At 33.0% G+C, this 26,419-nt stretch overlaps 3 protein-coding genes and 1 pseudogene across 4 annotated transcripts; 3 read left to right on the top strand and 1 right to left on the bottom strand.

Moving 5' to 3' along the window:
• The first annotated feature begins 4,720 nt into the window (after positions 1–4,720).
• On the top strand, positions 4,721–5,602 carry LOC106357321 (annotated as a pseudogene).
• A 289-nt stretch (positions 5,603–5,891) lies between these two features.
• Positions 5,892–7,375, top strand: LOC106357322 (heme-binding protein 2). Its single transcript, XM_013797002.3, has 2 exons — positions 5,892–6,356; positions 6,515–7,375. Exons 1-2 carry the CDS (start codon positions 6,109–6,111, stop codon positions 6,942–6,944), a joined length of 678 nt encoding a protein of 225 aa, XP_013652456.1. The 5' UTR covers positions 5,892–6,108; the 3' UTR covers positions 6,945–7,375.
• Positions 7,376–13,647: 6,272 nt separating this feature from the next.
• LOC106357323 (gibberellin 2-beta-dioxygenase 1) lies at positions 13,648–15,610 on the top strand. The gene is made up of 3 exons (XM_013797003.3): positions 13,648–14,214; positions 14,725–15,079; positions 15,247–15,610. The coding sequence occupies exons 1-3, from the start codon at positions 13,769–13,771 to the stop codon at positions 15,505–15,507; spliced, it is 1,062 nt and encodes a 353-aa protein (XP_013652457.2). The 5' UTR covers positions 13,648–13,768; the 3' UTR covers positions 15,508–15,610.
• A 7,610-nt stretch (positions 15,611–23,220) lies between these two features.
• BNAC06G38900D (E3 ubiquitin-protein ligase DA2) lies at positions 23,221–26,156 on the bottom strand. 2 transcript variants are annotated; one of them, XM_013794523.3, is made up of 9 exons: positions 25,836–26,142; positions 25,333–25,600; positions 25,198–25,249; positions 25,064–25,109; positions 24,874–24,955; positions 24,468–24,615; positions 24,276–24,372; positions 23,957–24,023; positions 23,221–23,866 (listed from the first exon to the last, which is right to left on the bottom strand). In XM_013794523.3, the coding sequence occupies exons 2-9, from the start codon at positions 25,525–25,527 to the stop codon at positions 23,357–23,359; spliced, it is 1,197 nt and encodes a 398-aa protein (XP_013649977.1). In that variant the 5' UTR covers positions 25,528–25,600; positions 25,836–26,142; the 3' UTR covers positions 23,221–23,356. The 2 variants fall into 2 exon arrangements, with proteins under 2 accessions (XP_013649977.1, XP_022560777.1); XM_022705056.2 differs by having other exon boundaries at positions 25,333–26,156.
• Positions 26,157–26,419: the final 263 nt, after the last annotated feature.

Here is a 26,419-nt window from a genome sequence, read left to right as displayed (position 1 = left end):
TTTTGGTATATTATGTACCCAAAAAGTTTATTTGCAAAAAAAAAAAATCAAAATTAGTACATCAAAGTATATAGTATAAAATTATGTGATTGAAAGGTACTTTAGATGTTATATATATACATAATGAGATAAATAAATCTTGGGTAGGAAAGAAATCAAAGGATATACCTAACTAATTTTGACTATGTATTCTAAAAGTTGAATTTTTACTTTTAATAAAGTTCAACTAAATAAAAATTTACTCAACTCGGGTTTGCAATTTAAATGTCGCATAATCTCTTTAGAAGATGACACTGAATAGAATGCAAAATTTATATGTAATAAAAATTATAAAGCATTTAGTGTGCTTTGCCAAAGAATGATCAAGTGATATAGAGAGAACTTTAACGATGGTGCTTTAATGGGTAACTAAACTGTCAACTTTATGTTTCCAATCACTTTCATAAAACATGAAGTTCACGCACGTACTCTTCATATTCAAACCTCTAAAATTACACATTTTTTTACAAATACAAGAATGTTAAATCAATTCATCTCCAAAACAATTTTACAATAGATGTTATCTATTTTGAAATCTGTTATCTAAACCAAATAATTATGAAAGACATACAAACTATAATCCGACTATAAACTTTGTGATTCAAACCACTTCCTCATCGCACCCCCATTAGTGAAATTTCTTTAGTCACAAGATAAGTCTCAAGCTAAAACTCTTCATCACTTCAGTTGAGTCCATCCTTTGATACTGTTTTCAAATATCGGACATTGTTTGGTTGAATTAAGGTCACTTCCTATTTAGCAATTGAAAAGTTTTATGGCTGTTCGATTTTACTCAGCATGCATCAATAATTCATATTGCCAGGGCCGGCTTATGTATGAAATAAACGGACCGCTCCAGGTCAAATCCGATGTCTCTTATTTCTTAATAGTTGAGTTGACTGTTAAAAGTTAATAATATATATATATAGTTTTATACCAAACATATTAATATTATAAAAGGTTCAAAAAATATTTTATATGAATATATTTTTGTTTTTCTCACAAAATTTATTAAAAAAATTAAAAATATTTGTTAAAAACTTTTAACCAATATTAGCTTTAAAGGCCCAAAATTTCCTTTTCGTCGTGGAATCTAAAAATTTATTGAGTTGGCCTACATATCGTCTTTCTTTTATACATGCAACTTATAACTGTTTGTTTTATATCACTATTGTTGCCTAATAATTATTACTATCCATAGTCAATTGATGAATACTCTCTCTGTATCACTTTAAGTGATTTTTAAGGTTTTTGCACTTAGATTAAGAAAATACAAATTTCTATACAATTTATCTGGGTTACATAAAAATGTTATTAAATGAAATTAATTCAACTAATAAGAAAAAATCTAGTATTTTGCAATTAGTCACAAAGTTTAAATGGTATTAAATTCTATCTAGATATATAATGAGGACATCAGTTATTTTAAAACAAAACTAGATCTCGACCCGCGCAACCGCGCAGGTTTTTGTTTTCATTTATTTTTATATAAACATTTTTTTTCAATTTTAAATTGGTATATGTTATAATATATATGTGTCTATCAATTTTTAAAACATAATAAGTTTACGGTATATTGAATAAATTATTTTAAACTTTCACATGTATTTGTATCTTCTTCCATATATATATTTTTGGATTATTAATTTATTATTAAAATCATAACTATATATACATAAAGATTAGTAAAATATTTTTTTATTGTCATATTCAAAGATATTGTAACATTTCACAAATTTAGAAAGTTTATAAAAAATTAAACTTTCCGCTTCGTAGATTTATATTATTGAGTAAATAATTAAGCATTTAGTTTTTGTTTAATTTTTAAAATAAACTATATAGTTTTAAATTTGTTTTCAATGGTTTAAGGTAGTAAATATTAATCACTGTTAGATAATATGATTTTTGTTATTTAAAATTTTTGTTTTCATTTATTTTTATATAAACATTTTGTTTTCAATTTTAAATTGATATATGTTATAATATATATATGTCTATCAATTTTTAAAACATAATAAGTTTATGGTATATTTTTTTCATTGAATATATTGTTTCAAACTTTCACATGTATTTGTATCTTCTTCCATATATATATATTTTTGGATTATTATTTCATTATTAAAATCGTAACTATATATATAAAGATTATAAAAATATTGTTTTATTGTCATATTCAAAGATATTGTAAAATTTCATAAATTTAGAAAGTTTTTAAAAAATTAAATTTTTCGCTTCATAGATTTATATTATCGAGTAAATAATTAAACATTTAGTTTTTGTTTAATTTTTAAAATAAACTATATAGTTTAAAATTTTTTTTCATTGGTTTAAGGTAGTAAAGATTAATCATTGTTAGATAATATGATTTTTGTTATTTAAAATAAAACTTTATAATTTTAAAAGTTAACATCGACAAATATTTAAATAATTAACATATGGAGTATAGTATTACAACATTAAATTATATCTATTTAATTTATACTATCTATAAATCTAATGGATCATCTATTGTTTAAATCTAATTATTGATAACCCAATAAAAATTTCTGGTAGACCCAAAATTTAAATGATAAGATTAGAGATTAAATGTAACATTACTTTTTAGGAATATGTCAATTTTTAAAAAAATCACACATGAATCAAGGTTGTGACTTCTGTTTTAATATATATTAGATTTTGACCCGCGCTTCGAAAGCGCGGGGTTTTCGAATTATATTATACTACAAAATCATATTATATCAAAGAAGAGAATTTTTTAAAAATTATATAATCTATGAATTAGTTTATTTGAGATTTTATATGTACACTCTTATATAACTTTTTCTTAGGCTTTGACATTTTATCCCGACCAAAAAAGTAAACCGAAACCGACCGAAAAGTATAGGTTTGGTTTGATTAATATATATTTAACATGATTGATATAATGGAAGAGGATAAAATAGATATAATTGACATGACCCTATGTGTTTTTAGTATCGTTTATATCAAGTATTGTAGAAAGTTGGTTTAAACAAAAGGTTGAGTGAATTATTTGAAACATATGATATGATTTATATTAAATGTTGTGTAGTCACGTGGTATATTGAAAGATAAATAAAAGGTTGAGTGAGTTAAAGTAGATTTTTAAATGTTAAAGGATATTATTTGGTTGCTATATTTGGGGTTAGTTATAATATTTGGTTATAAGTAATATGTTGGACTAAAAATGAGTAGGTGAAAACAACTTTCATAAGTAGATTTTTTAGGACTCTTTCTGCTTTAATAGTATTGATTGATGATGATTTTTTCTTCTAAACACAATTTAAACTGATACGGAGGAAGTATATCTTTTCAATTAAGGAATCTGTTTTAGACAAATCTTTAAAACGATTCTTGCCATCTGACTCCCATTATAGGTCAAACTTCTTCGAATGTTATCTAGACAAGATATTAATACCTTGTACTCTATTATTACCAAGGAAGGATCTAGGAATTTATTTTGATTGGGGCACATAATTATGATTATTATAAATAATAAATTAATTTTTTAAAGTATAAGATATATAATCTAAAATTTCAAAATTAATCTGAAAATTTGACAATCAACTAAAAACAATAAATGTAACATAATAAAAACAATTAAAAATCTAGAAAATAGAAATTTCAGTGTTATGATTACTAAATATTTTAGGCTTAACATTCACTTTGTCATGTTACATTTGTTATGCTTCTTGGTGGACTGGGGCACGTGCCACATCTATTGGTGTCCTGCGTCCGCCCCTGATTATTACGCCCAAAAACGCATATATAAATATTCATTACACAAGACATGTCAAATCGTATCTACAGAAAAACCAGATTATTCATTTTTAAACCATGGAAACCGGTTTAACCATCTTAAAGATGTCGTTCTTCAAAATTCAAAAAAAAAGATGTCGTTCTTCCTCGGCCTAGTCGTGGTTGTATCATGTTCTCAGGCTCTCGCACCGTGGAACCCATCTATGAGGATGCGTCCAGGAACGTGTGACCACTACGAGTGCCCAACCTACAAATTGGTACAAGCCGGATAGGGCTACGAGATCCGCATGTATAACTCTGCGGTCTGGATGTCCACGGATCCCATAACCGCCCCATCTATAGCTGGAAATTTTAATCATTGTCCGCGGGCCCCGCCCCGTTTGACCCGCCGCGGGGCGGGTGCGGGTCGAACCATTTGAAATTTTTAAATCGCGGGTGCGGGTGCGGGTCGAGATTATTTTGAGCGGGGCGGGTGCGGGTCAGCCGAATTTGAATCGCGGGTACCCGCCAACCCGCAAATTAAAAAAAAAAAGAAATTTTGAAAAAAAACATTTTTCGTAAAATATATAAAAAACAATAAATATTTGTATAATTTTAATTATAAATATATTTTTTTAATAGTATTTTTTAAAAATAACTATTATATAAATAAAAAATAATTATTTTTAAATAAAATAATTATTATATAATTAGAAAATAATCATTTTTAATTAAAATAACTATTTTAATATAATTAATATTACCCGCGGGTTTGGCGGGTTACCCGCTGGTTTTGACGGGGCGGGTGCGGATATAAAAATTTTTGTTTGCGGGTTATGCGGGTCGAGTTTTTGAATCGAAAAAATGATTCGACCCGCGGCGGGGCGGGGCGGGTTGACCCGCGAACCCATCACTAGCCCCATCCATGACTCAGGGCACCAAAACTGGTTTCCAACGGTATTACATTTTTCAATCTAATTTTCTTATAAATCTATACTAGAATTTTGATTTAAGTAGAACTGTTGAATTAAAAATAAATTTATTCTGTTTTATGTAAAGAAAAAAAAAACGCAACAAAACTGAGTAAGTTTTTTTTTTTTAGCGGTTTTTACGTTTCATTAACGTAAAGCATGTGATGCCTTTTTTTTGTAACAAACATGTGATGTTAGTATCCTAATTTATTATCTTAAATAAAAATTGATTTTGATAAAAAAAATTTTGATTTTTTTCGGGGGGGGGGGGGGGGGGGGGGGGTGGGGGGGGTTACAGATTATTTCGTTACATACAAGGAGATAACAAAAGCAAGATAAAGATGAACATGACATGACAGCTCCGGTTATCACACAAATAACACCCGAGCAGAAGTCTACATGTACACCGTCTGCTTCTACATCTCAAAGAAGAACCAACAAACCCCACCTTTGGCCGATGACCTTCATGTGGAGTCATGGAAACCAACCTACGTAGCCACTAGGCAGTTCAGTGGGTATGTGACGGATGATCTAGCCATTAAAGAAGCTATAGCTCTGATGGATAGCCTCAAGAGCACTGAATGGAAATCCCATATCGAGAAGAGCAAAGGAGAAAGGCCGGACTATTTAGTCGCCGATTATAACCCACCGTTCCAGACCACGGCTAGAGTTAATGAGATTCTTGTTCCGTTTGACATGTAGTGTGGTTACGCCCTAACAATCTGAATGCTATATGTATATATGCAATTGGATTAAGAGAGAGGTGTTTAAGAAGCTAGACTGTAATAGCTTTTGATTAAACCGGTTTAATTAATAAAAATTGTGGTTAATATTTTAATATTTATCATTTCCTGGCTAACAAGAAGTTTAGTAAGGAACCAAGGATTGGAAATGATGTAAAGCTGTAAATGAACCGAAAAACTGTTCAAATCCAAATCGAATCAAGAATAACTGTTCATAAATCAACTGGCATTATTTTTGTCATAAAACTAAAATAAATCGAATGTAATACCAGTTTTAATGTAATCTGACCAAATAAACATAAATTATGATGATTGCATCAAACTAAACAGAATTACGAATGTTTTGTTTGGTTTTATTTTCCATAAAACCAAAAACCAACAAAAATATCAGAACCGACCAACTACAAACCGGAAATCGACAAGAAAACGTGAAAATACAAAAATAAAGGGGTAATTTTGAAAATAATGAAAGTTTGTAGGGTTTTCTTACGTAACCGAAGCCTGTCTGAAATGAACCACACATAAAAAGACGTATCCGTTTGTGTTCCATTGTAATTGTAAGTAACGAAGAAAATAACCAAATAAAAGAATCCGCCGCTATGGAAGCAGCAGCTCTGAGAATCTTCACGCTATCGTTCCTTCTCAGCTTTCTCTCCGGAAACTCTCTCGCTCCTGCACAAGTTGGGAAGTTTCCGCCGTCGTGTAACCGAATCGAATGTCCGAGCTACGAGTTGGTCAACTCAGGTAATGGCTACGAGATTCGCCGTTACAATACTACCGTCTGGATTTCAACAGAACCCATTAAAGATGCCTCTCTCGTCAAAGCTACACGAACCAGTTTTAGCCAGTATGTTTCATTTCTACTTCCAAAATTAGGGTTTTTAATTTTTTTAATGACTAGAAGCCTATATATCATGTTAAATTAAATCTCTCCGGGCATCGAACCTATGACCCTTTACTTCATATGGATCGCTTTTTGATTGTGGTTTGCGTCATTGTGTGCAGATTGTTCGATTACATTCAAGGGAATAACGACTATCACCAGAAGATAGAGATGACAGCTCCAGTTATCGTTCAAGTCTCTCCGAGCGACGGTCCTTTATGTGAATCCTCCTTCACGGTATCATTCTACGTTCCTAAACAAAACCAACCTGATCCTGCTCCGGCCAAGAACCTACACGTACAGAGATGGGACACGAGGTATGTTGCCGTGAAGCAATTCGGCGGATACGTATCGGATGACACTGTCGGAGAAGAAGCGGCAGAGCTGGAGACAAGCCTAAAAGGTACCGTATGGGGCAAGGCAATAGATAAAAGCAGAGAAAAAGGTGGTGTTGGATCGACTTCTGCTTACACAGTAGCGCAATACAACTCACCGTTCGAGTTCTTGGGTCGGGTCAATGAGATTTGGTTGCCGTTTCAGATGGACAAATGAAAAAAATAAAGCTCTTGTAATATCGTTTCTCGCGTTGGCCACCCGGGCCCTCCCTGCTAATTCCTGGGGAGGAAATTACGTGGTTGCTGCGGGCCTCGTGGGATTAGTCGGTTGACCTCGGTCGCCGGATCCCCACGGTTAACAAAAAAAAAAAAAAAAAAAAAATCGTTTCTCACTTAACAAGAACTATTTTCGTAATTTAAGTTTTGAATAAGAAAACATTGTCATGTATTGTTTTCGTAATTTACGTACTTTCTTTGGTAATAATCCTAAGAGAACGACTGCACGAAATTGTTGTTTGTGACTCGCCTGTTCGAGGAAGGGTACCTTGGAGTCTCGGTTTGGTAGCTGAGAACATTCTACAAGCAACCGTGTTAACAGCTAAAAAAACTTGTACTTCAGAATTAACATATTTCGTATCAAAATTATATTTTCTTCTGGCTCATTAGTTCTAAGAGATTCGATTAAGATAATTTTATATAAATAATCAAATCCGAGAATGAGAGAAAGATGTATTGGTGTTTAAAAACAGACAAAATCATAGAGTTTTCCAAATTTCTCATGCAGTCTAATAAATACATATATTGATCTTATTTGCTTTTTGAAAACGCTATCTTGAATAAAATTTTACGGTATCCATGTTTCATTTAGTTTTTTACAAATCGTGTGCTTTGTAGCTTTTCTTTCTTATACGGAATTAATTCTTAGCTTTGTCTGAGAGGAAAAAAAGGTCATACAGGAAAGTTGATAGGACTGAGCGTTCATATTCGAGTGGGATCTGATTCGGCAAGCTTCGGGTTCAAACAGTGTTTTGATAACCAGACCGGACTGGTCGAACCATGACTCGCTTTTCTAGCTAGTTTTAGATTGTGTTAATAAAAACCAGATTTAAAACGGCAAATTCAGTCAAAAACCGATCAAACTTGCCAAAACCGGTGAACCGGTTTGATATTAAAAATTGATTTTTTCAAATTCAAGTTTAAAATAGAAAAAAATCACATTTTAAAAAGATTTCTTAAAAAACATATTACTTTTAATATCTATCTAAATAAATTAGTTATCATAATAGTTTTATATTATTTGAAGTTGTCATTTTATTTTCATATGGTTTTTTAGATTGTAAAAATGATTTAAAATTTAATACAAATAATTTTATAGTTATACATATATATAGCTATTTAATTTAAAATTATATGAAAATTTATAATCCGGTTAAACCGATTCGACCATTGATCCAACTACAATGCCGAGTCAGGAAGTAAGTACAAATAATTTGATCCGAATAATGATCTAACTACAATATATATATTTTTTATGAAATAGGATTGGAGTTTTCGGCTCAGATTTGAGTTTGGATTTAAGGTCCGGATCGATATTATACTCAGTCCTGGCATATATACATTTTCCACTGCACCTCCTAGATACGAATATGTCAGACTGTAGGGTCTACTACTTGTGTCCAGATATTGGAATCATCTTTTTGTGGGACCAGTTTTTCATAGTATACTCATTGCACTGCATAAGAGCATCCGTATTCAGGGTCCGCATTGGGTATGAACGGTAAAAGCAGTTCAAGCGTTGCAGATCAATCACATCATGCAGATCAAACGGGACAAGTGTAGATCAAGCGAATAAAATAATTTATTATAAAGTATGAATGGCAAAACCAGTTCAAAACTATAAATTATATATTAAAACAATAAAAACTACACCAAAATATCAAAACAAATATCTCAAATGTTGTAGAATCGACCGAAATGCCTGTAGAATTTTTCATAAGATACTTGTACTTCTTCTATTTTCATTCTAGTTGATCGAGTTTTTTTTGGAAAACCGGAAGGTTATGCTAATATTAAACTCTTGGTTGAACTTAATACTGCAAAACTTTCTACTAGTGGGTGTAGAATTTTCAAAACGGTAATTGGTCATAAAAATTAGTTGATCGTACAACTCAATAAATACTTGTTCTCGGTTAAGAATCCATTTAAAATTGTATTTTCTCGATAGATTTACTAAATTTCAATCATTTACCTATATATTAACTATTTTAAAAATAAAAAAAATTTATTAATTACTTATCCGTACCGACATTTATGTAGAAAGATTTATATCTTCTTCTTTAGAAAATATTGTGTTTTGTCGGTGATTGGACATCATGTTTATAATTTTAAAATGACAAATATAGTATTAATGTGAGGTATATAGTTTGAGCTAACCCTCATACATTATTTATAAAATCAGATAAATATTTTTAAGTTAAGTGTTTGTAACAAAATTATTTATTGGCAGAAAAAAAGGAAAAAAAAAACAGATCAACACCACCAAATGTTGGCGGATGAGATCTGCATGCAGATCTCCCGCTTTTTCCACAACAAGATAAAATATTGAACTGCATGCAGATCTCCCGTTTGAACTGCTTTTAAAAACAGAAAAAATGTGAATTGTAACTTAAGTGTGTGAGAACTCCTTGTGCGGAAGATCAGACTTTGTCCCACCCTTCCATTCAAGAGAGCTCTTTCATCCGCTTGGCGGGTCAACTTTTTTTTTTTTTTTAATTCCGACCTGTTCAATCTGCAGAGAAATAAATCAATACCCGCATATGCTCTGTTATTTTTTGCAGGTAACCTGCAAAATCCGCTGGTAATATTTTTAATTAAAAATAATTATTTAATTAAATTTTCTAAAAAAATAATATATTTATAAAAAAATTATTATTTTAAAATTTTATTTTTTTGAAAAAAATAGTATTTTTTATTTTTATAAAAAAAATTTACGGATTAACAGATGTCCGCGATTCAAAATCTACCAACCCATATCCACTCCGCATAAAATAGTATTAATACGCACCCACAACTTGGTTTTTCCAAATTGCTCGACCCGCACCGCTCTACAACGGGTCAAACGAAGCGGCGCCGCAAGCTATAATTCAAATTCCCAGGCCTAGGCAAAAAAGGAAAGAGAAGAGATGTAGTACTTCCTCTGAGAGATGTTCAAACAAAATTGAGGGACTGCCTTGAATCTTGGCTGCTTATTATTGCCCCAAATTTATTTTATTTAAAATTTAATTTTAGTTTTAACTTATATTAGTAGTGTATTATGAAAAACACATCTGAGAAACTTTGTCAGTTATTAAAAAGAAAATTTCTCTAAACAAACAAAAAATAATTGTATTTATTTTTTGAAATCGACAGTATATTATAATAATACCAAATCACAACCATGCATATGTTAACGAGTAGCATCGATATTGTGCGTGCCCTTGAAACAGGCCTAACTTTGGTTTTCTAAGCTATGTCTAGTCATCAAAATAAAATAGTTGTAGAATATTGTAAAAGGAATTAACAACAACTTTTTTGGTAAAACGAGTATAACTCAAAAATAAAAAAGAACCAAATTTACATAAACTCATCATAGTCTTTGCGTTTTCGTTTTGCGAGAGCGCGTCTCTATAACCACTCGATCATTATTTCAAAATAGTGTGGAGCGAATTAGAGATTGGTGTTGTGGAGGATTTTGTTTCTTTCTATTCAAATCAATCCTGACCCGAGCTATCAATCTGCGCAGAGTCGCCGGACAGGTGCTGTCCTTACAGCCAATCAAGATGAGAAGGCAGCCAACTGTTGGCATCCAATCGACCTATCTTATTTACATATAAATTAAATGTTGTAAAATCAAAACACCAATGGATGGGATCTTGAGTACACTTTTAGCCCGACATCATTCACATAATTTGAAGCAACCCAAAAAAGACGAAACAACTTGAAGCCAGCCTTAGATTTTGTCCACATATCTTTCTCTGTAGGTTTATTCTATAGTAGACTCACATATAATCCTCGACATCCATTCACGATGCTAAGAGAATAACAAGATATATAACCATGATGATATATCAATCTTATATATTAAAATAAAAATAATGACTCTTTTCATGTGTGATTTTTTAATTTGGACAATCACTTAGAAATCTTATTAAATGTATTTATTAACACTAATAATACATAGAATCTTTAAAATACTTTAATCATAATATCTTTTGATATCTTTTCATTTTAAATATAAATATATTTATTTTAAAATTCTAAGAATTCTGTTTAAAAGATTTTTACAAGATCTTCATTTTAGAAATTATATTTAAATATTTTCACTAATTTCGAAATTAGTTTGAAATATTATTATACATTAATAAATTCAGTAATCGTTTATAAAATGAAAATAAAAAAATTCTGTAATATTTTATCTATTATATAATCATAATCAATCATATTAAAAGAAAATTATTATATTGAGCTAAATATAATAAATTTGTATTAAATTTATAAATTTTATATATTTTATTTTCGTAAGTATAAAATATTTATGTTCAATAAAATCTAATATGTTGGTAAGATGGGTTAACATTGGCAAATTATATAATACATGTATAAAAATTGACATGTATTTCTTTAAAGCTTATAATATAAAATCTTTGTAATTACTTTAATCATAATATATTTTCATTTTAAATATAATATATATTTTAACAATATTTATATATTATATTTTAAATTTTTTAATAAATCTGTGTAATATTATAACAATATTTTAATGTATTTTAAGTTATCGTTTATAAAATAAAAAATAAATAAATTATATCATATTTTATCTCCTTTATAGTCATGCTCATGTTAAAATACAATTATTATACTTAAATAAATATGATAAAAGTATATTCAGTTGATAAATTTATAAATTTTATTTTCATATATATAAATTATTTATTTTAAAAATATAATATGATGATAGAATAACTTAAAATTAGCAAACCATATAATACATGTCTAAATATTAACATATCTTATACTTTTGTATATACAATAATATATTATCTAAAATGAATAAGCATAAAAAATATTAGTAAAAAGAAATACAGCTTTGAAACACGGGTCAGAATTTAGCATAAATTAAATACAAAATAATTTTCAAATATGTTTTCTCGTGAATATATTAATTTGCTTAATAACTAAATGCAAATACAATAAGATAAATATATAATAAGAAGTGAAAATATATAAGGTTTTAAACAATTTATTAATTATAACATGTATTTATAAAATTATTGTATTTGAAATAGTTATATAAACATTTAAGTATATGATTAACGTTAAAAATACATACCACTAATGTTTAAAAACAATAATTTATGTATAGAAAATTGAAAACAAACATCCGCGCGATTGCGCGGATCAAAATCTAGTCTATTTTTAATATAGAGTCACTATTTTTATCTACTATTGATAAGATTTAGTAGGACCATTTAATTATTTATATAATATAATATATTGATTATTTACATTAATCAATTAAATAAATAACATTTCTAAAAAACCATAATAATCAATAATATTATTAATAAAAAATCAATTTAGCTATAAAGGACGTAAATGATCAAAAGAGCTCTAAAGGACGTAAATGATCAAAAGAGAAGAGGCAAAATACACTTCTACATTTGCTTTATAGATATATGAATATAAGTAATAATAAAAAATATAGATTTCGAATTATCTGCTTTCAAAGTCAAAATTTTCTAATTTTTCCTTTTGTGAAATTTTATTTTTCAAAATTGTTTTTTGAAACTATTTTTAAAAAAAATTCTTTTGAATTTTTTAATATTTAATTATTTTAAAAATTCTAAAGTCGACCTTCAAATCTAACCTAAAGTTTAAATTAGTTAACATTAGAGAGTATAAATGTATATTTACTCTTTAATGAAACTGTTTTGGTCATTTTATTTATTAGAGACTCTTTTAGTTTAAAAAACCTAAAAAAATCATTCTAGAGAATTTCTCTTTTTAAAACATGCTTTTATTTAAATAAATATATATCATTCACTGTTAAAATTGGTTAAAGTTCATAAATTATGTAATAATTTTATACAAAAATAATATTATTAACATATGTTAAAAATTATATCTACAACTATATATTATCTTTTTATTTATTTTGAATCACACAACAATATATTATCTAAAAATGATTATATACAAAATGTAATAGTAGATAACTAACCTTTAGTTCATGTACTATTTACAACATATGCTATTAAAAAAACTTTGAAATTTTAATAATCCATTAAATATGTTAAGGGCAATTCTCCTAAATGTCGCTGTTTAGGTATATAATTTGAAGTATCTAAAATCTAAATAATAAGAGCATCCTGTCATATCGATGTATAATATATAGCCGACGTGGAACACTAAAATATATAGCCGACGTGGAACACTAACAGACTCTAGATAACTGTTTTCATTTGAAAACTTAAAATAATGAGAGATTATTTCTCCATTTGTTATTTTATTGATGTGTAACTTTTGAAAATTTTAAATAAATTATATAACTAAATTATATTAAAATATTAATATAATAGAGTTAAAAACTATGTTTAAAACCATACCATAATGATGTTCTTAGATGCCCATAAAACCCTTAAATGCCATTTATCTCACTTTGAGTAGTTTTTTAACCTGTTCTAAATCTTAAAATTTTCATATGTTATTATTATCAATGAAAAATTCTTAATAATACCAGCACAGGAAAAACAAACAAAATATCGACATGATGGAAGAGCAATTTAAAAGTTTTTGCTATTTAACATAATGACTAATGAGTGACGCTTTCACGAAAATTGTCCCCAAAATTAATTTTATTGATGTCGATACATTAAAGAGAAAATAATTGAATTTAGGAGCGTAGTTTTGAATAGTTTGATCATATTCGTACGTCATTGTTAGCTTTTATCCTCTCCTCTTCTCTGCTATATATACACACTCGTCCGAGTACATAACTCGATGTATCATCCTTCAAAAGCTATTAAAAGTGACACCAGAAAAAAAAAAAAAACTGTGAAACATACATTTATAGCAATGACGATATTGCCTAAACCGGTCGAAGAACCAAAATCCGGGTTTTCTCCAATCCCGGTTATAGATATCTCTGACCCAGAGTCCAAACACGCCATGGTAAAAGCCTGTGAAGACTTTGGGTTCTTCAAGGTGATCAACCATGGAGTACCCTCGGAGCTAGTATCTGTTTTGGAACACGAGGCTGTCGAGTTCTTCTCATTGCCCACGTCCGACAAAAACCAAGTCGCAGGTTATCCCTTTGGATACGGGAACGGAAAGATTGGTCGGAATGGTGACGTTGGTTGGGTTGAGTACTTGTTGATGAATGTCAATCTTGATATCGGTTCGGATCCGTTCCTTCCGGCTCTCTTGAATAACCGAGAAACTATAAGGTTGGAATCAACGTTGTTGTTTTCTTATCCCTAATTGTTTAGTTAACACCTTTCATTGTTATACTATGTTTCTTCACCTGGCCCATGCTTCTGTCTTTTTCCTCTATGACTCTATTTATATAGTTAATGTTCGGTCTGTTTCACTGCTTTATGGCTCGTTTTTTTTGTTTGTTTGTTTGTTACGTTCATCACATTCGAAGTTTTGAGATGCCGTTGTCCTTGAAACTTCACGGGACATTTGTAACTACATATTATATTATTATGTTTTGTTTTTTTTGAAACACATTTTATATTATTTTTCTTTGATACTGTAATATTTTGTATCATTTATTAATAAGTAATCTAAACCCTTTATTGGACAAGAAGTAATCTAAACTAAAATAATTTATTTTTGTGATACCATTTATGTGATGTAAGATGATCATTTTTTTGTAGTCTCTTGTTTTGTGACTCCTTATATTTTTCACCGCTTCTAGTTTAAAAACTCACACTCGAGTTTTCGTTATGCAGGAACGCAGTGTTGGAGTACACAACATCAGCGAGGAAAATGACATGTGATGTTTTGGAGATGATTACTGATGGGTTAGGGATCAAACCGAGGAACACACTTAGCAAGCTTGTCTCTGATCAAAACAGTGACTCGAAATTCAGACTTAATTTTTATCCACCATGCCCTCTCATCAACGAAAATATCTATGGTGGCAACAATGTGATAGGTTTTGGAGAACACACTGATCCTCAAATCTTATCTGTCTTAAGGTCTAACAACACTTCTGGTTTACAAATCAATCTAACTAATGGCTCCTGGATATCTGTCCCTTCAGATCCGTCCTCCTTCTTCTTCAACGTCGGCGACTCTCTCCAGGTTTGATGAATCTTTCAATAAGTAAACCACCATGAGGCTAGTCGGGTTTCTTTCGTCAAAAAAAAACCCACAATGAGTTGGTTAATAGTTAAGTATATATTCTTTAATGCTTTGAACCGATAAGATCTAAACCTTTTGTGTTGTTTTTTTGTGTGCTGATCTTGAAGGTGTTGACAAATGGGAGATTCAAGAGCGTGAAGCATAGGGTTTTAACGAACAGCATGAAATCTAGGGTTTCTATGATTTACTTTGCTGGACCTTCTTTGTCTCAGAGAATCTCTCCATTGACTTGTCTTATGAACAACGAGGACGAGAGTTTGTACGAAGAGTTCACTTGGTCTGAGTATAAAAGCTCTGCCTACAACTCTAGGTTGTCTGATAATAGGCTTCAGCCATTTGAAAGGAAACTGTTTCCGTTGAATGATTGATAGGTTACGTTCGTGATTTGTTGTTCTAAGTGTGCCATATATTATAAATGTGTCTTCTTTAAGTTAATGTTAATTCAATAATTGAAAACATGTTACTGTTTTATGTTTCCTAGTGTCAATATCCCATTTTAAAAGATTCCGTCCGTTTTTTTCCAACATTTAACTTGGGGTAGATAAAACTTCTTCCAATTCAATTTGAGAAATTTAGATATAAGTCATTCAAATCAAATATAAATATTCAACATCCATTTAAAATATAACAAATTACAAAAACAAAAATTTGAAAATGGATATCCATATCCGATCTAATATAAATATCTATACATAAATAATAAATAAATATATATGTATATACACATATTAAAAGTTATATATAAATTATTTAACTATTTTTATCTTTATAAAATTTATAGTATTTTCACTAAATTAATTATTTAACTAATTTTTTATAATTATTTTTATTTTATAATAAAATGTTATTGTTTTTACAATATTTTCAAAATTTTACTACTTTTTTATTTTATTTCTACGAACAAATTGAATATCTGGTGGTGACGGAACAAGTGCGAATCATGTTAATTTAGATGAAGCATAGAGAAGAGAACTATTTGAAGCATAGAGAAGAGAACTATTGAATACTTTCAAAACTCTGAGTGTCTACTTCAGATAGAGGAGTTTGAGCAAGATTCTGAGGCTCAGATAGAGAAAGTTCTTCTTCAGAATGCCGAAGAACCGGTGGCTGGTGATGCGCACATCAATAAGGAGCTGGGGACAGGGGAGGTGGCGACGAGACAGGGTCACCGTAAGAGGTTATTTAAACCTAATAACAGCACTGCAGGCAGTACTAAAATGAGAATGGCGTCTGCGCTTCTTTCACCAAGGAAGAAAACTGCAGCAGCAGCAGCTAAGGTCGGGACTCGTCATGGAGACAATACCAAACCACCGGAGAGCAAGGGACCTTCAATCCCGAAGCCGGTTAACTTAAAGTTCTAAGGTTTATGGATCAAATCTCATTTACAATGAGAGTACGAATAAAGGATTGGGTTTATGGGGGTGAAGCTTTCATTTTATCATTAAAGTTAATTTTCTTTGAAGTTTTATTTGGTTTCATGGGTTTGGGGGTAGTATTCATTGCTCTGTTTCTCTTGGTTCTTATTGAGTATTGGAATAAGAGTGGTTTATTGAGTTCCTGGTATTCTATTCAAAAATACGTGTTGATGATTTCTGGCAAAAGGGTTTTGTGGAGGAGGATTTGGAATTGTGGATATCATGAGTTTTATTTTGCTCATTCCCTTCTTATTGTACTAAAGTCTTTTGAAGACAGGAACTTTGATATATATGTTTGTAGATTATTTTATGGGAACAGAGGTTGGTGGATTAACGGAGGATGGTGGATTAACGGTCTAATCTTGAATCGGTGGTTAGGTTTATTTATATGTTTACATAGGCAGGGTTTAGTAAACATGATTTTCTTTTGGTGGGAGCTAGTGAGTATACAAAGCTTGTGGGTTCAAGATGTAATCAGGAGTGTTGAAAACGCTTTACGTCCTCGGTGGTGCGGAGTTATCTGTGGGGTATTAGTTTATTTGGTAGTTGAAATCAAAGGCCACGTACATTTAGGAAATCACTATAATGCATTTGATTATGTACGTATTATGCATGTTACTATTTCCTTGGTACATGTAATTTGGTCTACGTGGAACAATTGGAAACTTGAAAGTGGAGTGGTTTCAAATTTTATTCGTCTGAAGGCGATTTGGAATGTGAGGATGCGAGGTTTTATTATTTCTTTACACGAAATAATTAAATGTATGTTTTTAATATATATCACCTCAATATATCAATTAGCAGGAATAATTATGAATGTCTTATTTCTGAGCTTGAGGATTAAGTTGTCAAGTATTGTATTTGAGCGACTGTACGGATGTAGCGTGGAATGCAAGTATCAGCATAAGGGGTCCAGATGGTTTGTTTGGGCGTCGGTAGGGATGGGTGCTTGGTACTGTTTTATTGGGATTATAAAATGGATGGGTATCTTTAAACCCAAATTTTGGGCTCGAGAGAGCAATACAAGATATTATTATATATATGAAAATTTTAAGCTGGAATTGTAGAGGACTTGGGAGTCATTGGACCATAAGTTATCTTCGGGAGACATGGCATAAACACAAACCGGATTTTTTATTTTTATCTGAAACGAAACAGGAGTTCGAGTTTGTACAAGGGTTTCAATCACACTTTGGATATGATAGTGTGATTACTGTGGATCCTAATGGGAGGAGCGGTGGTTTAGCTCTTTTTTATTATAATGAGTATCAGGTGAAGATTTTATATTCTAGCAATAGAATGATAGATATTGAGGCGGTGGTTAAAGGAAAACAAGTCTTTCTTACTTTTGTTTATGGGGATCCGGTGCCAAAACTAAGAGAACAAGTATGGGAGAGACTAACCCGATTTGGTTTGGCAAGATCAGAACCTTGGTTTATTATTGGGGATCTAAATGAAATTACTGGGAATCATGAAAAGGATGGGGGTTCTCTTCGTTGTGCTACTTCATTTATCCCGTTCAATAATATGATAAGGAATAGTGGTTTACTAGAATTTCCGGCTCGAGGAAATACAATGTCTTGGCAAGGAAGAAGGGGCAAAGGGAAAGGAGCAGTGACGATCAGATGTCGTTTGGATCGAGCTTTGGCAAATGAGGAATGGCATACGCTTTTCCCATGTTCTTATACAGAGTATCTAAAGATGGTGGGATCTGACCATCGCCCAGTGTTGGCTTTCTTAGAGGATAAATTTATAAAGAAAAGAAGGGGGCAATTTAGATTTGACAAAAGATGGATTGGCCAAGAGGGTCTTATGGAGTCGATTGTAACAGGCTGGACGGGGAGTCAGGAAGGACAACTAGGAGATCTTGTTACCAAAATTACTAATTGTCGCCATGAAATATCTACTTGGCGTAAAGATAATCAACCATATGGAAAAGATAAAATACAGAAGCTTCAACAGGCACTTGAAGACGTGCAAATGGATAATAATCGGTCTCAAGAGGAGATTATTGAGGTTTCTAGGAAATTGCAGGAGGCTTATAAGGATGAGGAGGAATATTGGCACCAGAAAAGCAGGAATATGTGGTACTCATCTGGAGATCTAAATACTAAATTTTATCATGCTTTGACGAAGCAGCGTAGGGTTCGTAACAAAATAGTGGGTCTTCATGATGAAACAGGTAACTGGATAACAGATGAGAAAGGGGTTGAGAAGGTGGCGGTTGATTACTTTGAGAGTCTGTTTACGACCACGGATCCAACGGAATTTGATAGTTTTTTGGAGGAGATAGTACCATCTATTTCTCCCCGAATGAATCAAAATTTGCTGCGAATGGCAACGGAGGAAGAGGTCCGACAAGCTTTATTTATGATGCATCCAGAGAAAGCGCCAGGACCGGACGGGATGACAGCTCTTTTTTTTCAGCACTCATGGCATATAATTAAGAGGGATGTGGTTGAGCTGGTGAACAATTTTCTTCTCACAGGAAATATGGATCAACGTTTAAATATGACTAATATTTGTATGATTCCGAAAGTAGAGAGACCCACAAGGATGACGGAATTACGGCCGATAAGCCTTTGTAATGTTGGTTATAAGATTATCTCGAAGGTTTTATGTCAACGATTGAAAATTTGCCTACCAAGACTGATTTCGGAGACACAATCGGCATTTGTGGCGGGTAGGTTAATATCGGATAATATACTTATCGCGCAGGAAATGTTTCATGGACTGAGGACAAATAAGTCATGTCAGAACAAATTTATGGCAATCAAAACGGATATGAGTAAGGCATATGATAGGATTGAGTGGAAATTCATTGTGGCACTTTTACACAGAATGGGATTTGATCCTCGATGGGTTAATTTGATGCTGGAATGTATCTCTTCGGTCCAATATAGGGTACTTATCAATGGGCAGCCACAGGGACTTATTATTCCTCAACGAGGTCTACGGCAGGGGGATCCTCTGTCTCCGTATTTATTCATTATGTGCACTGAGGCATTAATAGCGAATATTAAGAGGGCAGAGAGAGAGAAACAACTTACTGGTTTAAAGGTGGCGCGAGCGTGTCCAGCAATCTCTCATTTGCTATTTGCAGATGATAGTCTATTCTTTTGTAAGGCAAACAAGGAGGAGTGTCAAACTATTCTTAGGATTTTACAGGAATATGAGGCTGTCTCAGGGCAACAAATTAATTTCCAGAAGTCCTCAATTCAATTTGGGCATAAGATTGAAGAATCAATTCGTCAAGAGTTGAGAGATATTCTGGGAATCCAAAACATAGGAGGCATGGGATCCTATTTGGGGTTGCCAGAAAGTCTTGGAGGGTCTAAGGTACAGGTTTTTGGTTTTGTTCAGGAACGTTTGAATAATAGGGTTAATGGATGGACATTCCGATTTTTTACTAAAGGAGGAAAAGAGGTAATTATTAAATCGGTGGTGACGGCTTTGCCCAATCATGTTATGTCTGTTTATCGGTTACCGAAGACTACAGTTCAAAAATTAACAAGCGCAGTTGCTCGGTTTTGGTGGAGCCCAGGAGGAAGTTCTAAAGGTATGCATTGGAAATCATGGGATAAATTATGTGAAACCAAAGATAACGGTGGGTTAGGTTTCAAGGATCTTATGGATTTTAATACGGCAATGCTTGGAAAGCAACTATGGAGACTGATGGAAAAACCAAATACTCTATTCTCAAGAGTCTTCAAAGGACGGTATTACAGGAATGCTTCACCCCTGGAACCGATTCGTTCTTCTTCTCCGTCATATGGCTGGAGGAGTATCATTTCTGCTAGATCTCTGGTTTGTAAAGGACTAATTAAACGGGTGGGAACAGGTTCGTCTATCTCTGTATGGAATGATCCTTGGATCCCAGCCACTCGCCCGAGACCAGCAACCAAAAATTTCCCCAACTTTTATCCGGACCTTACAGTGGATTCCCTCATAAATTCGGAATCTCGCTCATGGAATTTACAGGTAATTAGGACTCTTGTGGATCCTGCGGATGCGAAAATAATTGAAAGTATTCCTTTAAGTAGGAATCAGTTTGAGGATAGGAATGGATGGCATTTTACTAAAACTGGAAAATATTCAGTCCAATCAGGCTATCAAGTGGAACGGATTTATCCGGATAAGGAAAAACCACCAGTTTTTTATGGCCCTACAGTGGATATACTTAAAGCTTTCTGTTGGAAAGTTCGGTGTCCCCCAAAAATAAGGCATTTTTTATGGCAACTTCTCTCAGGATGTATATCGGTAATGAAAAACCTCAAGGCAAGAGGGATAAATGGAGATACATTTTGTGCTCGATGCGGAGAGCCTGAAGAATCAATTAACCATGTATTTTTTGAATGTCCACCGGCACGCCAAGTGTGGGCATTATCCAAGATTCCGTCAGCTCCGAATTTTTTTCCTACTTCTTCATTGTTTGCTAATATGGATCATCTATTTTGGAGAGTCCGGCCAAAGATGGATGATCATCAGTTTGCATGGATTCTATGGTATATTTGGAAAGCTCGAAATAACAAAGTTTTCAGTAATTTGGATATGGATCCGAGGGATACTCTTCAATTAGCTGAAATAGAATCATCACTTTGGGCAGAAGCACAGGTGGGAAATGACCCAACGAGAGGGCTTTCGGTACCGATCAATGTTCCCCTAGTGACACAAGGTCGATGGTGTTTTATGGATGGTTCATGGAAGGATAAGGATACGTTCTCAGGACAAGGCTGGTATAGTACTTTACCAGGGTTTGATGGGCTGCTAGGGGCAAGGAATGTAAGGGCATGTCTTTCACCCCTTCATTCGGAGATAGAGGCGTTGATTTGGGCAATGGAATGTATGAAGAATTTAAGACAGTTTCAGGTAACGTTTGCAACGGATTGTTCTCAATTGGTGAAGATGGTTTCGGAACCAGAAGAATGGCCAGCATTCGAAAGCTATTTGGAGGACATAAAGCTTCTCAAAGGAAGTTTCCTCAACTCTGATATAGTTCATGTACCTCGGACAGCGAATCTTCGGGCAGATAGTCTAGCACGCAGTGCTAGGAAACAATCGTCCTTTGTCGTTCACATGGATGCGGAGTTACCGATTTGGTTTACAGAGTCATCATGAGTCTGTAAATTCTTTGCTGTCAAAAAAAAAAAAAAAAAAAAAGAGTGTCTACTATGTGTCTACCTTTGCATTTAACTATCTGATAGAATAATTTAGAGTATAGTGTTTGAAAGCAAAACTCTTGAAGCTCAAATATACAAGATAGTAGTCTACGTTGTTGGATAGAACATGAAACATGTTACAGTCTAAGGCTAACAACTCTATAACAGTAATAAGGATAATGATAAAGACACAACAACCGAAAATCTCAATACTGAACGTGGACTGTGGTCCGAGAAGTCGATTTTGGCACCAAAATGAAATGTCGATAGCGTGTCGTTTACTGACAGGTTGCGCTATTCTTTTAAAGGAAAGTGACTCTCGTCACTGAATTGTCAAATTCACATGCAAAGGACCAACTTGGATGATATCTCCAACAATTTTTTTTTTTCTTTTAACGTTCGTAACTAAAAGCTTTCTATAAAAACAACTTCAAACATCATAAAGCTCTTTTGATATTTTGTATCGGATATACGACAAAATAACGATAGTTATTGAAAGTGTTTTTTTTTTGTGTTGTTCGAAAGAAAAAGTTGAAAGTTTTTTAAAATATTTGTCTTTATCAAAGTCAAAAGAAAATAAACTTCCTAAAAAAAATAAACTTCTCACTGTCTTACACTGTTGCTTGGATTGGTACTTGATTTCTCAGAAGAAGAAAATATGAAGAGATATCAAATCGAACCTGAAGGCCGTCTCTGCTGGCGTGAGAGGCCACAGTTGGATTGCAAACGAATCAGCAGATTTTGGCAATTTCGACAAGGTGAAGCAGCAGGACAATCACTGTCTAAAATATTCATTTCGTCACTAGAGAGAAATCTCTAAATAAATTATACAAGCAGTGGCAGACCCAACCTTATTTTTTGGGATGTCATTAATTGGCTTAGCCCAGTTTCAACCTAAAATTAAGAAAAAAAATCAATAAAAAGAAGCTAACCAAAGATTGAAACTCATCTAAATGGGGGGTGGTTAAGAGAGGAATATTCAAACCAAATGACCTAGGTATTTTTCTGCTACAAGTAACTAAGTAAGTAACAAATTCACTAGGCTATAACTTTAACATGTGTGTGTCATATGACACCCTTATGCTCCATGTATGTATGTATACAAGCAGCAAAATGCTTTTTCCATTGACCCTCACCGCGCTCTCCCATTCATCTCAACCCCCTCCAAATATCTGAGTTTTGGACATTGTGAAATTACAGGCCCATTTATTCCCGTTTTGAACATAAAATAAAAAGACCAAACACACACATGAGTTGCTCGGATCGAGATGTCTCACAATCTTGAGAAATGGGTCTGTTGCTACTTGCTGCTAGTCATAAATCCATAATCCATTGTTCTATCTTTAATAATTTTATATAAACACACTAAAAGGCTTAATCTCTTCATACTACTTTGGTCAACACTGAACAACTTTGACTTTCTCTTCTCATTCTTTTACTATCAAAACAGGCAAGCAAACAAGTGATCTTTACTACTTGTCTATGACCAAACAAAAACACACACGTGAGTTCCCAACTCTTTCTATTAAATCTGAAAATTACTGTGTTTTTTTTCTTTTTTCCTATAGGAACAAGCATTTATATGAACGAAGTGAAAATACACACACAATGAGTTTCCATTACTACTAAGCCCTCCTACTTACTTATTGCCAAGTAACTTCAGTTGGTGCGCTTGTGGTGGTCGTGGCATGAACCTCTGCCAAAGACACAGCCATAGCCATCATCATCTGCTCCTCAAAACTCTCTGGAGCAATCACCAGAGGAGGAGGTGGTGGAAGAGGAAAGTTGTGGTAGCTCTCGCCGCCGTTCATGTAAGAGCTGTTGCTCCCTGTTTCTCCCATCTCGGTGTTGTTTTGGTAGTGATTATAATGATGATAGTGGTCAATGTCATCTGCGTCTTGTTCTATGTCGTAGTAACTGTCGCAGTTGCCAGGAAGCATACTGTATGAAGCAACGTTGACGTTGTGATTGTGATTAGAGGATTCTCCAATTATTTGCTGGCGTTGCTCAGCAAGTGCAGAGATTGCACAAGCAAGTCCACCAGATGATGAAGACGGGGTTGCTGGTTCTGCATAACTATGATCTTCTTCTGATACATACTGCCTAAAAGGTGTCACTCCCCCACCACCTGAATCTCTCTGCATCCCTGTTTCCTGTTTAGACAAAAGTGAAAAAAAAGACAATGAGAAATGTAAAAATTTGTCATTAGAGCTAAGACAAGTAACTAAACATAAAAGTTTTACCTGCATGGAGAGCCATATTGCTTCCATGACCATCAACTCTTCAAGGTCAGCTTCAGCCTCATCATCCCTGAAGAGTTTCCACACAAATCAGAAGTAAGATGTCTGAAAATGAGATTAAACTGAAGCTAGAGACATGGAAACATAACAAACTCTCACAACTTTCCACTTGTAACATAAAATCACAAAGGTTACTCACTTCACTCCCTAAGTGAAAACTATGCCCAAAACAAGACCAAGTCCAATAAGCAATAACACTACTACATGCTTACAACTAATACATTACTCCATAGAAGAACTTAACAAAGAAAAAGACAGAGACCTGTTTCCTTGAGGGCGGCGGGAGCGCTGTCTAGCAACTGACACGTTCTGTGATGAAGCACTTTCAGCGTCTTCCATGGGATCATTATAAGATATTGCTGCAAAACCAACAAGGCACATAAAATGAAAGCCTGTCAAAAGCCATATATGTTACTAATCAGGAGAATTAGCTGAAAGAAAGAAAGAACCTTACCTGAAGCAGAACCGTATTCCATTTCACCAGTCATGGCGCTTGCGCTAGAGGAACATGATGATTCCATACGTTTCTGCATTTTCTCTTCATCATCCTCCATTTCTTTCTGCCTCATCCTTATTTTCGCTTCTATAACCCTTTGCTCTTCCTACAAAAAAGGTTATACATTACATATTATTCAACCAAAGCTTTATAGAGAAACGCAATGTTCTAAAAATCAGTTTAGGCGGCGCCATTCCATTCGCAAATCAGGTTTAAACAAAACGATTTTTCTTAACCTATATTTAAAAAATAAAAAATCGGTCTAGACGCCGGCCTAATCAATAATCCTCTCTAAAGAGCCTAACTAGCGTTTCTTGAAACATTGGAGAAACGTTTACTAATGAATAATTTATTTATATCTTACAACTTGTTCCATGCCCTTTTCCTCCTTGGTCTTTACTCCACGGTACTCAACAGCATAGTTTGGTGTTTTACAAAAGGGGCACCTCATAATGTTAAAGGAGCACATGCACTAGAAGACCCATTCATCTAAACTAATAATAAAAGTCAACTCCCTACAAGTAAATGCAGAGGATTAAAAAATTTAAGGATACTGAGTAGGCCGAGCTGAGTTAGGATTCTTCATTTGCAAAAAACACTCTGCAACCAAAAACCAAAACAAATCGCCATTTTAAAACATGAAATAACATAAAGAAGCTTTAAAAAAAAAATCTGATGAATTTTTCACCTGTACAAATGCTTTTCATGCAACATCTTGATCTATTGAGGCTAGGATAGAACTAAAAAAAAAAAAAAAACATCACTAAGTTAGGTCCACAACAATGACACTAGAAAATCCAGAGACTTGATAAAATTCACAAACCAGGAAGCAAATGGGGCATTCCTCGAGCTCGTGGCAGCTCTCGTCGTCCCCAGGGTAGCAAGGAGCGAGCTTAGACTCAACAATGAGTTTCCTAAGCTTCTTAATGTCGACATCTGTATTCACATACAAGCCTTGTGGCTTTGTGTACCTTTCTTCCACCACTTGCCTCTTCCTCCCCACCAGCTTATTACCCATCTCTCTCTCACCAAAAGTTCTAATCTTTTCTCCTACTTACTTTAAGGGCAGAGACTATAAAAACAGTTCCTTTCTACAAAATCACAATGGAGAGACTAATCTAAAGGTGCATCCTTTAAAACAATCTTCACCATTAAAGAGAGAGTCTTTATTTAACAAAACACTAATTTCTTCAAACCATTTTAAAGGAATTAAAAAAGCCCTAAATTTCGAAATTTTTTTCAATTAAAAGTACTAATTTTCAGACAATCCAATGAATTTAAACAGAAGAGAAAGAAACCCTAATAAATCTGAAAAATTTAAAAAACCTGAAAACTTTGGAGAGGAACGAACAAACTGCAGAAGAGACGCGATCAGAACTTTTACTCTTTGGAGAGAGAGACAGAAGCAAAGATACAGTGTTTGTTTGTGTGTTCGTGTCTGTTTCTTATTATATGAAACAGAGAAGAAGAAGAAGAAATAAAACAGAGGCTTAGACGAAGAAGTTCTGTATCTGAAAAAATTCGTGCTTTCTTGTTTTGTTTGCTTTTATCCTCTCTTCCTCTCGATTCTATTTTGACGGAAAATCTCAAGAGAGAGAGAAGCGAAAGGGAACAGAGAACGATGGAGTGAGAGACGAGGCAAAGAATCCTCTGTTTGTTTTTTACCTATACGCGCTAACTACTTCGCGCGTAACGCTCAGTTTCTTTGAAACGACGTCGTGGAGTTTAGTTTTTTTGGTTTGTTGACCGGGAAAAGGATTAGAATATACGAAATTTGTGAAGGCGGTTTTTGTGTTTTAAGCACCGAGTTCGGTCTGAATAAAATCTTTGTCCGTTTTATCCGTTCCTTTAAGCACCGAGTTCGGTCTGAATAAATCTTTGTCCGTTTTATCCGTTTTCTTAATTGTACG

The sequence above is a fragment of the Brassica napus genome, chromosome C6, assembly GCF_020379485.1.
Source record: "Brassica napus cultivar Da-Ae chromosome C6, Da-Ae, whole genome shotgun sequence".
NCBI classification, from domain to species: Eukaryota; Viridiplantae; Streptophyta; class Magnoliopsida; order Brassicales; family Brassicaceae; genus Brassica; species Brassica napus.
The sequence above is the reverse complement of the archived record's forward strand: the minus strand, read 5'-3'. Positions and strand labels throughout refer to the sequence as shown.